Raw genomic sequence first — 17,191 nt, forward strand, 5'->3', positions numbered from 1 at the left:
AGAATAATGAGTCGACACGATTAGTCGGATCATAATTCGGTTTTAAGATATTCAAAAAACTCGAAAAAAAAAAGATGAAATCAAATGATTGTATAATAAGAAACAAATCCCAAAACATGAGAATGTCAAATATCAAAGTATCAAAATATGCCACTACAAAAATCAATGTAAAAAAAAATACTGCATGCTCAGAAATTGACATGGATATAATGTGATATCAATTCATTCATCAATTAAAATTATCAAATTCCCTATTATTTAATCAATAAGCATTCCATACATAAGATTGAACAAAAAAATCTTACATTAAAATAATCCTTATGATTTTCATAGGTTTAGAACACTCCATTAGAAGAATCAAAAAACAACTCCTATAGGCTTGTCAAAAACCTATAGTTTACTTAGCTTTTTCTCTTCTTCTTTTTTCCCTTGCCTGACCCGCAAATAATATTGCAATCATACCCACACAAGTTCCCAAAACACGAAAGCAATCCTTGTCCACCTTTGGATGAGGAGTTCTTATGAGGTTTTCGTTTGTTTTCTTTCGAAAACTTCTTAGGCCTCCATTGATCATCTCGAGTCTCAATAATGGTATCTTCTTCTCCTCTATCGCCTAACAATGTCCAATTCTCTAGAATAGAACTACCAATTGATGATGATGATGAATACCAACCCTTTCCCAATTTCGACGCCACATCGGTTGGCAATGGACTTACGACGAATGAGGTTGGCGATCTAGCCTCGCTAGTTTTCTTAGACCATGCCCTCATAAATCTTAACCCACCAAATATTGGTCCACTAAATATTGAACTTGAAGCGGTTCGTAGTGATGATTCCGAGTGCTTAGACATAGATTTATCGCTTTTAGACCTCCATGATATGAGCCTTTTTATAGATTTTTTCTTAGTCACTTCACGTCCCGATTTCTTGTTCCCATCCTTATTTTGAGCTTTTTCTTCGTCTAGATCGTTGGATCTTAAAGGAGAATCAATGTTGATAATGTTTAGGTCAATGAAATTGATATCAATGTAAAGTGTGCCTTGAAAAATACCATATGTGCTTTGGATTGGGAGAGGAATAATAACATTTTCATTTTCCATCCTATTGGTATTGGTATAAGATACAAGGCTATTGATAGGCACACAAACTACACCAATAGGTATGTCACGTAGAAACGAGATGTTATATATCTCAAAGGTTACGGTGGAATGATCGGAAGAAAGAGACATGTCTTCGGAGCGAAATATGAAACGATAATTCCATGTGGGATTGGTATTTCCATTGTGGTCAATCGATGTAGTGAGCTTCTCGTTTGGATCGATCCATGCAACCACATATGTTTTCATAAGTTTCGAGACTTGGGCTAGACCACGAGCCGCGATGACATTGATTTCTAACTGCTTCGCCATTAAAGCAGGTGTGATTGATTTGCGGGGGAACAAGTTCTTCGATCTTGCTCGTCACCCGTGAATTGGATGACGAGCAAAAGGATGGATTGAACATGGAGTAGGTTGAATATATATATATAGGTGATTTTTTTTTATTGTTAAAGATAGAGAAACGGTTAAAACATATGAAAGTGTTTGAGATCATTTTAGAGGGCTAATGAATTTTTTTTAACATTTTTGGTGGGTTATTAGTTGCTTCTCATTCCCATCACTAGTTAAATAAAGGTAATTACAAGGTGCCACGTTTACTTGAGATGTTCTAAATTTATACTCTCTCTAATCCTTCTATTTATGGCATTTCACGAATTATGTTTTGGTTTGAAACCACAAAGAACATCTTCTAGTATGTTGTGTTTGATTAAGAGGATTTTTGTTGTGTTATATGAGTTATTTTAGTAAGAAAACTAGGGAGGTAAACTAACAAAGCTGGTCGCGAGTCTATTCGAATCTCGGCTCAGCAAAAAGCTCGTTCGTTAGTCTTAAATAGCCGAGTTCATGTTCGTTTATAAGCTCGTTTATGGGCTTGTGAACATGTTCGTTTATAGGCTAACGAACACGTTAATTTATAATATCGTTTAAATATAATTTGTAAATCATTTGAAAAGTATATTTATAATTCTAATTTTAATGTTTTATTCATTTTATTGTTGAATTTATAAATTTAACTATACTATCAAGTAAACCATCTTTTAAACGAATCAATCATCTCGTGAGCTCAACTAAATTTATACAAGAAAAGCTCAAGTTCGAATATATACTAGACAAGTCGAGCTTAAGCCTAACACTGTTAGGCTCGACACAATTATATCCCTAAAGAAAACCAATCAAATTTTTTAATTCGTTATACTAAACCTATCTAAAGTAGTTAAAATTTATAAAAATGTATAATTTTGTAACATTGAACTAGAATAGATGTTTAAAAAATAATAATAATACAAAAAAGTCTTTTTTTTTTTATTTTGTATGAAAAAATATTTACACATACTAATTTATATGTAGTTTTTTAATATTATTATCACAGTTAATTTTTTAGGACAATAATTTTTTGTTGTATAATGGTATTATTTAACAATATTCTTTTCCGACAAAATCGAAGCGACTAATATACTTTGAGACTTTCTTTCGACATTTCGATGTATAAACGGATTGAACAGAACCATTACACCCTTAATCGTAACATTTTAAAAAAAAATGGTGGGTGTATGAGTTAATAGTATCACTAATTTTCCATAAAAAAAACGCTAAAGTTGGTAGTCATAAAATAGAATAAATTCAAAAAAGAACATAAGAGAGTAATTTGCCTTATATAGGCACTTACTCATCAGTCCATGAATCTCATGAAACAATATTCTCTCAAAGCCAAAACTACCCAAGTGATGATATTACAGTACAAAAATGCAACAAATGTAGACAGAGCAAAGGATTGAAATCATTCATTTATTTCGTGTAAATGTTACACATAATTTCACTTAAGAAATTATATTTTATACTAAACCAAAGACGATTTCAGTATAATAAATAACACATACACAGACATTATTTGAGTCCAGAGTTGTACATAACTTACCTCGTAGAAATATAAGCTGAATGGTTCTCGACCAATAGTTTGATCAATGGACATTCCACAACAGCATCAGGTTGTGTATTGTCTCTGTGGACTTTAATCCTTTCATTACTTGTCACCAAAACAACCTCTTCTTTGCGTGTTGTAAGCTCGTTTGCAACAACAGCATTCATCTCATACTTCTTCAAAGCCATCTCTGCTTTCTCCAACAGAATCTTTGAATCTGTCTCTAACTGTCATCCAAATTTTAGCATGGGATATCAAAACAAAATAAATTCCATAATTTGAAACCATTATAAGTGTTAATATCAGGAGAGGTGACCTTAAATGATACACAGTAGGCCATGGGAGCCCAATAGTTCCTGAGCACGGAAAGCATTTTTGGAACTTGAACAAGTCGCATATCGAAAGGACCAGGTGCTGACTGAATTTTGTGCTCTACCTGCAGTAGAGTAACAGAATATTCAGCATACTTTCTTTTCTTTTTTTTCTCTTTTTCGAATTACAGAAATGTTCAACACAAATACAAAAGGAAACAGAATTTTACAATTACTGAAGTATCATGAAATTGAAGGATACCATGCTCTCCCATGGTACATAGAAGTCGGAAACTGCAGCTGCCAAATAAAACATTGCATGTGTACCAAGAGTCTTCATTGACATTGCAGTCAACTGCAACATCTGTCCAAAGAAATTTGAAACAACTCTAAAAATAATAATCAAAGATCATGAGATGTACTTTTTTCTCCAATCAGAATAACTATAGTGTTGAAGTGGCTTGCAAGCATATATCAATGCATTTGCATTTCATTGACAGAAAAATATACAACATATATGTATGGGGAAAGTGAACACATCATGAGAATTTGTTAATTATCTCTCGGCCTTTGGTTATTTGTTTAGCAGATAGGTTTTAGTCTTTTCTTTTTTTGTCATACTGGGTTTGTTGGGTAACTTTTTCATTCGTTTCTTTTGTCCACTTTGTGAGTGCTGATCGGAAGGAGAACACACAATTGCAGAAACACTTTTTATAATTTGTTTCTGTATTTGGATTCGGATGCAGAAACAAAAATAAGAATGTCTCGGACTAAGCTTAATTTTCAAACGTGGCTGCATCTGATTCAGAAAAAAAAAATCTAGATGAGGCTAATGTTAGGTGTTGCATTGATAACATAATTTAGTTTTTGTCTATAACATGTGAGGCTCAAACAAAACCTACCTCCAAATAGTTCTTTCAAGAAGCATACTTCAATTTCATAAACTCATGATATCCTTATATAATTGTTGAAACCCATAGATTAGAGGTATAAGATTCGAGACAAAATTGCTTCAGACGAAGTCTATGTTTGATAAACTGAAAATTAAGTGTTGAATACTAAATCTTAAGTGCCGAATGAGACAAGTATTTGACAAATAACTGTTGAATAAACCAAATAAAAATATCTAAATTGTAAGTACCTGATATGTAAGTTGATTTGATAAAATATAGAACTAATGTCTTGAAAATACTTAAAAACTATTTTACCCTAGTAAATTGATATATTTCAGGGTTAAAGTTGCATTTTGAACAATCTTACTAGATTACCCAGTTAAAATCATTCATAACTTCTCAAACTAAGTAAACTTTTATAGCTTAAAACTTTTTACTTAGCTTGAGCTGAATCTATAAATAATCTAAATAATTAAATTATTTAAGTACCAATTATTAATGAATTTACCTTAAATAAGCACTTAATCATTTAGATTAAGGGATAAGTTGTCTTATCAAACCCATTCTAAATCAGAGATTAGGAGACTTTACATGACAAATAAAGCTAACCTGTAAATATTCAAATATAGTAGTAAATGGAATCTTCAACAAGAGGCCTTGATCAGTGGCCTGCAATATAGGGATACCAAGATGTGATTCAATATGGAGCAAAGTTAAAAACTCGTGTCCAGATTAGATTATTACAGCACGATGTTCCCCAACAGCCCTCATCACTGCTTCAGACTGTGACCCCAGCACTAGAACATGAGGTAGAGTTTAGTCCTTTAATCAAGATAAGAGAAACAGTTTTATTAAGGAACAGTATATTATGAAAAAACTTGATTATAGAAAATACTTAGTCAAAGCAATTGCTATATTATTAAAGAATTAAATCTATCTCTATGTTTCTGCACAACAAGGAATTTGACGACCATTTTCTGACAGCTATCTAGTAACAAGAGAGACGAACCAACAAATACCATAAGAGGTATTCACTCTGCTTTAAATTGTTCAACATTGGATAAAATGTGTCCAATATTTTATTATTGTAGGTTATGTCTGTAGAATTTACTTTCAGATATCAAAATGCAGCATTTTCCATAGTTCAACATGCAATATTTTATTTTATCATTTTATATATATATGTGTGTGTGTGTGGAGCGAGAACCAAATTCCCAAATACAAACTAAAAATCCAGCAACTCCACCTGAGGTAGTTACTAGCTATATCAAATCATGTAGGATCAGAATCACAACCATAGTACAAACCTTGTAGATTCTGCTCCTTGTCTATTTCAAAGCAGCTGAGCAACGGATCTTCAGGAAGAGATGTACAAAATGGCTGGCAGGTTCCCCTGCAAAACCAACATTCATTTGTTATGCTAACGGCAGAAAAGAAATATTTTTAGATTCATTCACATTTCTCTTCTTTCTTATGAGTAACTACAAATAAATAAAGGATGTAGACGACAGATAAAGCAAGAGACTGTACTGACCTACGATTGAGAAAGATGACTGCATATCCAGCCTTCAACAAGTACCTGAAACTCATCACAAATTTCAATGAGATCATAATAATCCTCATATCTACAACAGATTTGAAATTGCGAAGAAGAATCATAAATATACTCAGTCGATGTCGCCCCTCTATGACCAGAACTGAAATTGTCAATGTAACGAACACATCGTTTTTCCAAAGGAACTGTTGTACCACCAGATGTCACACATACTACTCTACTAGATCTGTTGTTACCTGTGGACATAAACCCAACCCAGTCTATAACAAAATTTTAACACGGACACATTAACAAAAAAAATATCTTGATCGAATACAGTAACTTGCCAGATGACTGTGAATTCTTTTTGATGAATTCATCTAATCTTCTATCTATATCATCTCTGTCTTTAAGCTGTGGAGCTGAGTCAAAGAAGGATTCAATTTCAGAATGCTTAAGATTCTGGGAAGCATCAGAATTGCTCAATACATCCATGGAAAGCCCCTAGAAAACACTGGCCAAATAGATGCTAAGTTGATAGTTAGGAATAATAAAAATGGATCTGAATTACAAAAATATCTACAATACTGTACTACCCTAATAAATTCTGAATAACAGACATAAAGTGTCTCAAATCAATTAATATTTTAATACAGAATCATTCATCATTAAGTATTTGTCACAACATTTAATATTATTATTATAATTAGTTGATGTTGTGATTATACAAATAACATCCAATCATATCCCAATAGATTCCGGCCAACCCAGTTAACTAACTTAGATATGTTGTTCGTCCGTTTTGTCCCTCGGTCTAAGTTTGACACTCTCTTCACCATTAGACCGATAATGAGAAACGTATAATACACATATAGGGATATCGAAATAAGAAGAATTTCCATTCAAAATCAGGACATTGAGGCGCTAAGGAGATGTAAATTTCCATATGTATGTAGATAGAACTTACCACAATTTGTTCGCGTACAAGTACTTGTGTTGGTCGGCTGGAGGTGAGTCACTCGTGGAGATAGAAAGGTCACCTTCGCCGGAGCTTACTGCGTCAATGGGATTTGAGATAATCACTGCGAAGTGAGGCACATTGTTGAAAGGGAGAAGGGCAGTAAGGAGATGATAGAAAACAACTTTAGGGATTTTGACTTTTTAGCTTGTTTGGGTTGACTGTGGGATATTATAAAACTTTTTTTTTATTTTTATAAATGATTTATATGTTAAAACTTCAATTTGTATTAATATTATTTTATATTTATTTATTTAGTTTTTTAAGAATGACTTTTAATTTCATTTATAAAAAGGTTTGCTGATTTTTTTAATATTAATTATTATTTAAAAATATGTTTTATGTTTTATAAAATCATTTTTCTAAATATATTTGTTTTAATTTTAATTTTATTTCATATAATATTTAATTGACTTTTAAAATTATTGAAAAATTTGACGAAATGATCCTCATAATAGGGGGTAAATGAGCTGGTGATCAGCGCATAAAGTTAAATGCGCCGGTGACCACTTCATAATTTTTTTTTGACGAAATTCTCCTTGTCGCGAGACGAAACCGAAAGTCATGTGAAAAGTCTACAAATCACGAGACGCAATCCTGGTTGCGAGAGACGCAATTTTTTTTTTTAAAAGTCCACAATCGCGAGATGCATTCGCGAGACGCAATCCCGAGATGCATTCGTGAGACGCAATCGCGAGACGCAATCGCGAGATGCATTCGCAAAGGACTTTTCACAGGCATTCGGTTGCGTCTTGCAACGGGGACAATTTCGTCCAAAAAATTTTAAGTGATCACCGGCACAATATAATTTATGCGCTGGTCACCAACTCATTTGAAAAAGTTATTAGGGTCAATTCGTTAAATTTCGCAAATTATTATGGTTTTCAAATTTTGTATTACTTATATTTATTATAAAAAAAATGTGGCAACAAAATATTTAAGCATATGTCCCCGCAAAACACACCTAATAATGTGTAATAGTTGTCGTCCGACAGCTTTGAACGAAGATGTGAATATCCACCACCTTTGTACTCTTACTGACACTAAACTAGAAAAGGACATGGCTACTAAATAGATGACCAAAAATTCAGCTACAGGGTTGATTTTGGGAAGAGTGAGAGAGAGAAAAAGAAGAAGAAGATGGAGAGATGCGAATTTTCTTCTTCAATGATTGCTCAAGGCCGGTTGGCCGTTCTCTCAGCTCACCTCTCAGCTGCTTCAGTGGACTCCAACGCCTTCTTCTCCTTCCTTGAGACGTCCTGCGTTTCTGCTCCACCGACGAACCTCAGGGGCTCACTCACGATCGTCGATGAACGGACTGGCAAGAGGTATCAGGTCCCAGTTTCCGAGGATGGAACTGTCAAAGCCACCGATTTGAAAAAGGTTGATGAAGTTAAGATCAAACATTTCACGATTTAATATAATGGGCCCAATTTCTTTCTTTCTTCTTTATTGATGATGGTTGGTTGGGTGTTGCAGATAACATCTGGAATGAATGACAAGGGGATTAAACTTTATGATCCAGGCTACCTCAACACAGCTCCTGTCCAGTCATCAATATGTTACAATGATGGTGATGAGGGTATCCTCAGATACAGGGGTTACCCAATTGAGGAGTTAGCAGAGGGAAGTTCCTTCTTGGAAGTGGCCTACCTGATAAGTAAATGATTTCTCGAATCAGGAAATGATTAGAGTTTTCATTTCAATTTTACTTGTTATTCAAAGCTTTTCCTAACTAGTCTTTAATTATGTTGCCTGCATGTTGTCCTTTTTGCATACAGTGTATGGTAATTTACCATCTGAGAATCAATTAGCAGACTGGGAATTTATTGTCTCTCAACATTCAGCAGTTCCACAAGGAATTTTGGTGCGATTTCTGTCTCTGTCATATAACTTTAATTAGAATTTTATGTTCGCAATTTACGTGTACATAACAAACAAAAAAACAGACCTTTAAGCAGTGTATTTTTACTACAATTTCCTGAAATACAATATCAATCTCTGTGGTGCAGGATATCATACAGTCAATGCCTCATGATGCACACCCAATGGGTGTCTTAATCAGTGCGATGAGTGCTTTGTCGGTCTTTCATCCTGATGCGAACCCTGCTCTTAGAGTAAGTCCATAATTAAACTTCTGGAAATATCTGACTTTTTGTACAGAAGGAATAGTTTGGTAACATGTTTATTGTGCTGCAGATATTGTGACGTCAAACAAAGAAATATAAATAGTAGAGTTAAGCGTTATAACGGGTATCGTAGGATATAAGCGAAGAAATGAACTCAAAACATATTCAGTGTCAATCAAAGAGAAAGACAACACAATGGAAGGTGGAGTTATTTATGGAGCTAGCTCCTCAAGTAAAGATGGTTCTAACTAACTAACTAACCATAATTCAACTAGAATAAGTGAGTTGAAAATACTTAATAAATAATCAAATTCAATAATAATATCTAAATCCAATTGATAAATATCTGTAGGTATTTATTTTATCACTAATGCTTCAATTGCAGTTTTCAATATATATATTGCATTATATTGTCTATGTGATGAAACTCGGATATAGAACAAATAATACCCATTCTGAAAGGAAGAAAAATGACCTTCCATTCAATTTTTGTGCATGGGCTTTGTGAAATATTATAGATGCTTCATCTTTTCGGATCTTGTAGTCTTACTTTCGTTAATGTTTTAGGAATAAGGATCTACCTATTCTATTCAATTTGTTACGGCTGCTTGAGGATTCTTGACCATTTATTGTTTGTTGATGGTAGGGCCAAGATATGTACATGTCTAAACAATTGAGAGATAAACAAATTGTTCGAATTCTGGGCAAGGTTGGTTATTTCCTTGACTTTCATTACTATAAACCCATCGTGTTCATAATTTGTGTAAGTTCTGCACTTGTTGTCATGTTATAATGAAATGATTACATGTTCAGGCACCCACTATTGCTGCAGCAGCATACTTACGGTTGGCAGGAAGATCTCCTGTTCTTCCCTCCAGCAACCTTTCCTATTCGGAAAACTTTTTATACATGCTAGATTCTTTGTATGTTTTCCTCCTTTATCTATATACAAAATCTCAGGCTTGTTTGATATTCTTTTTTAAGAATCTTGTTTGATGTAAAAAGTCATGATTTATTTGGGTAAATGATCAAAATATCCTTTTTTAATATTTAAAATGTTATAAAGAATAAACTGAGGGCAATTTGATTGATGAGTTGAATGATTGAAGAATTGATTGATGATAGGATCCACATCAAACAAGTCCCAAAGTGTCTCAACTTGGGTATGAATGTATGATTGAACACTTATAATATGTGTGTGTGGATGTGGGCTTTGGTAACTTTATGGAATATTATTTTTGAGCTGTTTTGTTCGTGCTCTAGTATATGAGTTGGTGTATGCACATGGGTAGCAAGCAGCCTGATAAGAAACAAAGATTAGGGTTCCGAAGCCTCAATCAATTGAGGACACGTGACCATCAAACTAATATTTTTAGATTAATTATTTTTGTGTATGCATATACAAAAATGTTTAAAAGCTAAACTTAGCCATTATAGATTCAAAATTTTAATAGAATTAGAATTCCAATGAAACTAAGATTACCTTCTCTTTTTTTATTTATTTAGGAAGTTAGCATGACTACCATTTCAACTTAGAGTGTTCTTAGTGGTTATCAAATTTGAGACCTTTGATCTTTTAGGCAAGACTTTTTTCACTTGAACTATCTTATTGACTTTTACATATAGAGCACTTATATTATCATTTTAATTATGAAAATACAATTATAAAAAAAGGTTTCATGTATTATTAGATAGTTTAAACAACTCTATCACACCTCACAATAGTTAGGACATGCTTTGGAATCACCAGTTTGTTCTCTAGAATGGATTTCCAAGAAATCTTTTGCAGGATATATGATTAACGATTTCTCTTTCGCTTTCGTATACCGAACCCTTATATGGTAACTGATTTTCTATCTACCCACTTGGATTGCAGGGCTGATAGGTCTTATAGACCAAACCCTCAACTAGCACGCGTTTTGGATATTCTCTTTATTTTGCATGCTGAACATGAAATGAACTGCTCAACAGCCGCTGCAAGTCACCTTGCATCCAGGTAAGTTATCTTTTTTTTGTGCGAGGAAGGTAATTTTCTTGTTTATTGATGATTACTTGGCACTGAGTCATCATGCATCACATGCCACTCTCTGTTTTTGCAGTGGAGTGGATGTGTTCACAGCTCTTGCTGGAGCAATTGGAGCACTATATGGTCCACTACATGGTGGAGCAAATGAAGTATGTGGATTATTTGAGTTAAATGACTAAAACATTCTTTATTATTTAATATTTTAAAATGTTATAAAAAATGATGTAATGGTAATTTAGTTTTTTTTTGGTTGAATGATGTGATTGAAGAAGTGATTGATGATGTAAAGGTGATTTATTTGGATTAAATTCAAATAATCCACATCAAACAAGCTTGTAATTGGTGGTAATTTTCACTGGATGTAACAGGCAGTGCTTAAAATGCTGAGTGAGATTGGAACAGTTGAGAATATTCCGGATTTCATTGAAAGTGTAAAAAACAGGTGAATGCTGTTATAGTTTGGACTTGTTTACAGGAACACAAAATTCTTATTCCTGTTTCCGGATTCTCATGCAACTGTTGCGATTACCTTTTATCTGATTTATTAATAGGAAGAGAAAGATGTTTGGTTTTGGGCATCGGGTTTACAAAAACTATGATCCCAGAGCGAAGGTCATAAGAAAGTTAGCTGAAGAAGTGTTCCCCATTGTTGATCGGGATCCTTTGATTGAGGTTAGTTACTAATATATTACGAAAGGCCTCTAATGTTTGCTTATTCTAAGGTAAAAATTGTGTTTCCAATATAATATAATGAAATTAAGAGTTATTGTATGAAGATAAAGTTGGTCTCCAATTGTACTAGGTCTTTCTTATTGTTGTTGAACAACCAAACTAATCTTATACCAAAGCGAAGAGAGAATCACATGAAAAGGGGTGATTATTATCACAAATACTCTCTTTTACTTTACATGACCTAACTCATTTACAAAGTTCATGGTCAGGCTAAATAAACTTTTGAAAAGAAAAAATGGATGCAGTAAATGTGATAACTTTGTAACCAACGAACACAGGTTGCCGTCGTTTTGGAGAAAGCGGCCCTATCAGATGAGTACTTTGTAAAGAGGAAGCTATATCCAAATGTTGATTTCTACTCGGGTTTAATTTACAGGTACAAAATTCTTTCTCTTTTTTCACATATATCTTGGAAGAGAATTTTAAATAATTGTTATTAATCAGAGCAATGGGATTCCCAACCGAGTTCTTTCCTGTTTTGATTGCCATCCCTCGCATGGCTGGCTATTTGGCACATTGGCGGGAGTCTCTAGATGATCCCGATACAAAGATAATGAGGCCAGCACAGGTTAGTTTATCAAACAAAGTACTTTCAATAATACATTTAGTGTTAGTATTACTCAAGAAACCAGTAAATGAAATTGGTTACTATAATGATATTTTGCATACATTAACTATTATCTTTTTTGAAATGGTGAAAATTTTCAATAACAAATGGTAAAACCATTACAAGTCATGACATATAGACATCATATATTATCATGAGTTAATAACAAAAATTACAAGACATGAGCCCACAAAACCTAAAAAGAAAGGTGTCAAAGTCAACAAGAAGAAACAACTCACTTATTTTTTCTGGGATGTTAAGGAGAATATGTAAACCATTATAAGGATTATCTTGTCATACTTAAAGAGCTTTGATGTAGGATTTTTTCAAATAATTCGTTTGCGATGAGGAAGTAGATTATTTGGGGTTATTTAGGTTAAATTGACTAAAATGTTATAAAAATAAAAGTAAGACTATTTTAGTTAATTACTTGAACGATGAGTGATTGATAATAGGTTATTATTTGGTTTCCTTCATTAAACAAGGCATTGTCTAATTTTATTTTACAAAATAGGTGTACAAGGGGGTATGGTTGCGCCATTATATGGATATTAAGAAGAGGATAGTTTCATCGGATGTCGACAGGCTAGGCCAGGTTTCAGTTTCAAATGCGGCAAGGCGTCGGCTTGCTGGATCTGCCACTTAAGGTGGTCTAGGTACGAAGAATTGGCTAAGAGAAATGACTGTAGAGGATTGTGCAATAAAATGTTACATTTATAATTTTCAACAGCTAGACAAATGTGTATTAGTTATCAATTTCAATCATAGTGCTTCCTGGCACTTTTCTCATTCCATTCTTATTCATAAATTCCCTTATCAGACTATTCTTCTCCCAACACATCATTTTCACATAAATACTAGAAATCAATACATAGTTTGACTCGTTCAGCGGCTCACTTGTAATTAGCTGCTCTGCAATACTTTCCCCGAGTCTGAACTTTCCATGAACTTGACAAGCTGTAATAAGCGTCCGCCAAATTATCGGGTTCGCCTTAATAGGCATCTTCTTCACAAACCTATATGCTTCTTCTACAAATCCACCTCTACATAACATATCAACCATGCAGCCATAATGCTGAATTTTCGGTTCAATGGAATATACCCTTTTCATTGAATCAAACCACTTCCTACCTTCCTCAACTAAACCAGAATGGCTACAAGCAGTTAATAAACCTACAAAGGCAATATCATCTGGAGCAATGCCAGATTCTTTCATCTCATCAAACAAAGAAATAGCTTCTAAACCTCCACCATTGTTAGCCATGGCAGAAATCACAGATGTCCAAGATTCAATTGTTCTTTCATTCATACTCCTAAATAATTCCAATGCCCTGTCCAAATCGCCCAACTTCGAAAACATACATATCAATGCATTACATAGTTCAACACTTCTCAAAATCTCTTCTTTCTCGATATATAACTCCACCCACTTCCCAATCTCCAGTGAACCTAAATCGGTACAAGCAGACACAACTGAGATCATGGTTACTTCATCTGGGCGAACCCTAGAAATCTGCATTTTCCTAAACAATTCAACTGCCTCAACTGACATCCCCAGCCGAGCATATCCACCTATCATTGCACTCCATGTAACAAAATCTGCCTTGGGCATTCCATCAAACACCTTACAAGCAAGCTCAACTTCCCTTCCACAACAAAAATACATATGAATGATTGTGTTGCTTACATGAAGGTCCTGATCAAAACCCAGTTTCAAAACCGAACCATGGACCTGCATCCCCAAATTCAGCTGGCCAATGCCAGCACAAGCTTTCAGAACAAATGGGAAGGTGAAATGATCGGGCGTTACACCATAATCGAGCATGAGCTTAAAATAATGAACTGCCCTTGTTTTAGTGTCGGATGACTGAGCATAGGGTCTGATGATGGTATTGAAAAGAAACGCATCGTAGACGGAACAATCGGCGTCCGGGGAGAAGAGAAAACGCAAGGCGTAATCGAGAGCGTTCAGATTGGAGCAAGCAGATGTGAACTTGGTGAGGATTAACAAGTTATTCTTGAAACCTGATTTTAGGATAAGATTATGAAGCTGAGAGAGTTTGGGGGTGGAATCGCAGTCCTGGAGGAGAGATAAACAGCTCTGAACCGCCTCCGCCGCCGCGGTCATATTGCGGCGTAGCTCCGGCGTGCCGGACAAATACCGCCGCATCTATTTGGTTTATTTTGAAATAAATCTAAATATTTTTAGTAAATACAATAAATTATTAATAAGAATAATAATGTTTTCTACTAAAAAAAACAAGAATTTATAACAAACCAGCTTTATTGTTATTTTCAAATATAATTAAGATGAAATATAATTTATTGTGTGATTTGATTGATATTTTAAATGATTTTTATAGAATTATTGAATGATGTTTTTATAGTTCTAATATTTTTAATATTTTTAATATTAAACAAATATATATATATATATAATTATAATTATAATTATAATTATAATTATAATTATAATGATTTTTAATTTTTGAAAATTGTCCGGTAGAGATGTGTGGTTAATTTGAATATATATGAGAGAGTAAATAGATATTTGGATTGGATTCTGGGTTGAACCCGCCTAAAAACTTAAAACGGTTAAAAATAAAATTAAAAATGTTATAGGTATATTTCAAACTCGCAACCTAACCAAACAAGTACAATTTTTTAACCAACTAGACTAATAACATTTTATATTTTTAATTCAACACCAAATTTGATAAACGCAGAACATTTTAACAATATAAGTTGAATTTTTTAACTAACTAATCTATATATATATATATAATGCTTAATTTTGAAAGTATTTGGATTGTCGGGTCGAGAGTTGTGGTTAATTTGGATATATATGTGAGAGTAAATGGATATTTGGGTCGGATTCTAAGTTGACCCGCCCATAAACTTAAAACGATTAAAAATCAAATTAAAAATGATATAGGTATGTTTCAAACTCGCAACCTAACAAAACAAGTACAACTCTTTAATCAACTAGGCTAATAACACTTTATATTTTTAATTCAACATCAAATTTAATGAACGAAGAACGTTGTAATAATATATTTTTATCCGTGTGCATCGCATGGAGATCTTCCTAGTTATATAAATATTGATAGTTTAAAATAGTTTTTAAGAAATAATAGTGCTTATTTGATTGGAAGCAAAATAAATAAATAAAATGGTTACATTGTGTAAATAGTTGATTTATGGGAGGTTACTAAGAAAAATAAATAAGCTCAATTCTTCCATACTTGAATGTCATCGGGTACTATTAATTTCCCCCTGTAATTCGTGCCGTTGATGCGTTACACATTCAGTTGGACAGCTTTCCTTGAGCAGATAGGACACAGCGCTATCAACAGACATACTCGCGAAGAAAGCACTGATTCCTATGATGATTAAAAGCTTAAAGTACAGTCAGAATCCAATGTTAAGAGCTAATGCAATGGTTTAAGGGTTGACGCCGTATCGATCTAAGGTTCTAATTCATTGACTGTTCTCTGAAGGCAGGTTGTAAATACAGCGGAAGGGCAAACAAATACTAGGTTTTGGCTTCGCTAGATCGGATGGTCTTTCAAGCAACTCATCAATCCCATCCAGGAAGAGAAATCGTAAAAATAAAATAAAAATGTCATGACCAATCTCCTAATTTATTATTTTTTCTTGATTTACCACAAAGAGGTAAATTTCAGTACATACACTATTTACAAGCAATTACTGGCATCATTAAACGCATTAACCGGTCTTAGTAACCGCATTAACCGGTCTCAGTAACCGCATTAATTGAGGCTTCGCTTCACTAACTTCGGTTACTCGTGAACTCCGTTAGCTAGGCTAGGGTCCTTCCCTCTCAGTCTAGTCGACGAGAAAGTCTTACTCTCGTTTAGTTTGAAGGTAGTCCGCATGAGTAAGGGGTTGTAAAGACGACTCTCTATGAGTGATTAGTAGTGAGAATTTGGGAAAAGAAATCACGTATCATCATAAAAGATATCCGATACTTAATTTTTCTTTCAATTTCTCTCAATCATAACTCTTCAAATACATAATCTTGCTATAATTTTAGTATTATTTTATTAGAATATTACTTTTTTAAATTAAATAATTAAGTATAATATTAAATATTTATAAATTCTTATTTAAAAAAACATATTAATTCACTAAATATTATAATATTTTATTATTTGATCTAAATGATTCAAATAAACTATTTTTTAATAAATAAATTAAATTATTTTAATCTATATAAACAAATTTTGAATTAATTTGAATACAGATTAAAAAAAATATAATTTAATTTGAAAGTAGAATGTAATTAATTTTAAAATTTCTAAGTCATTAAATTTTAATATAAACATACTAATATATGTATTATTATTTTATATAATAAGAGTGAATAAATAATAATCTATATATATATAATGATGCTTAATTTTTAAAGTGTCCGGATTGCCGGGTCGAGAGCTGTGGTTAATTTGGATACTTGGGTCGGATTGTGGGTTGACCCGTTTTTAAATTTAAAACGGTTAAAAATAAAATTAAAAATGCTAGAGGTATGTTTCGAACTTGCAACCTAACAAAAACAAGTACAAGTCTTTAACCAACTAGGCTACAAAGACTTTATATTTTAAATTCAACACCAAATTTGATAAACGCGGGACGTTTTAATATTAATATAAGTTCAACTTTTTAACTAACTAATCTATATATATATAATGATGCTTAATTTTTAAAGTGTCCGGATTGCCGGGTCGAGAGCTGTGGTTAATTTGGATACTTGGATCGGATTGTGGGTTGACCCGTTTTTAAATTTAAAACGGTTAAAAATAAAATTAAAAATGCTAGAGGTATGTTTCGAACTTGCAACCTAACAAAACAAGTACAACTCTTTAACCAACTAGGCTACAAAGACTTTATATTTTAAATTCAACA

General features: G+C 33.2%; 4 protein-coding genes across 5 annotated transcripts; 1 reads left to right on the forward strand and 3 right to left on the reverse strand.

The window, feature by feature from the left end:
• Window positions 1-401: 401 nt before the first annotated feature.
• Window positions 402-1,409, reverse strand: LOC124924987. The gene has a single exon (XM_047464967.1). The coding sequence runs from the start codon at window positions 1,407-1,409 to the stop codon at window positions 402-404; it is 1,008 nt and encodes a 335-aa protein (XP_047320923.1).
• Window positions 1,410-2,870: 1,461 nt separating this feature from the next.
• Window positions 2,871-6,911, reverse strand: LOC124925699 (phosphopantothenate--cysteine ligase 1-like). 2 transcript variants are annotated; one of them, XM_047465772.1, is made up of 10 exons: window positions 6,724-6,911; window positions 6,094-6,270; window positions 5,890-5,997; window positions 5,757-5,801; window positions 5,530-5,615; window positions 4,967-5,019; window positions 4,832-4,891; window positions 3,592-3,693; window positions 3,335-3,454; window positions 2,871-3,245 (listed from the first exon to the last, which is right to left on the reverse strand). In XM_047465772.1, the coding sequence occupies exons 2-10, from the start codon at window positions 6,249-6,251 to the stop codon at window positions 3,012-3,014; spliced, it is 966 nt and encodes a 321-aa protein (XP_047321728.1). In that variant the 5' UTR covers window positions 6,252-6,270; window positions 6,724-6,911; the 3' UTR covers window positions 2,871-3,011. The 2 variants fall into 2 exon arrangements, with proteins under 2 accessions (XP_047321728.1, XP_047321727.1); XM_047465771.1 differs by lacking the exons at window positions 6,094-6,270; window positions 6,724-6,911 and having other exon boundaries at window positions 5,890-6,043.
• A 972-nt stretch (window positions 6,912-7,883) lies between these two features.
• LOC124925450 (citrate synthase, glyoxysomal-like) lies at window positions 7,884-13,046 on the forward strand. The gene is made up of 13 exons (XM_047465451.1): window positions 7,884-8,157; window positions 8,254-8,434; window positions 8,556-8,641; window positions 8,787-8,891; window positions 9,550-9,612; window positions 9,717-9,826; window positions 10,780-10,899; window positions 11,003-11,078; window positions 11,298-11,371; window positions 11,481-11,601; window positions 11,940-12,037; window positions 12,106-12,229; window positions 12,783-13,046. Exons 1-13 carry the CDS (start codon window positions 7,915-7,917, stop codon window positions 12,912-12,914), a joined length of 1,533 nt encoding a protein of 510 aa, XP_047321407.1. The 5' UTR covers window positions 7,884-7,914; the 3' UTR covers window positions 12,915-13,046.
• LOC124925451 (pentatricopeptide repeat-containing protein At5g56310-like) lies at window positions 12,962-14,426 on the reverse strand. The gene has a single exon (XM_047465452.1). The coding sequence runs from the start codon at window positions 14,394-14,396 to the stop codon at window positions 13,014-13,016; it is 1,383 nt and encodes a 460-aa protein (XP_047321408.1). The 5' UTR covers window positions 14,397-14,426; the 3' UTR covers window positions 12,962-13,013.
• Window positions 14,427-17,191: the final 2,765 nt, after the last annotated feature.

Source organism: Impatiens glandulifera, chromosome 2 (assembly GCF_907164915.1).
Source record: "Impatiens glandulifera chromosome 2, dImpGla2.1, whole genome shotgun sequence".
NCBI classification, from domain to species: domain Eukaryota; kingdom Viridiplantae; phylum Streptophyta; class Magnoliopsida; order Ericales; family Balsaminaceae; genus Impatiens; species Impatiens glandulifera.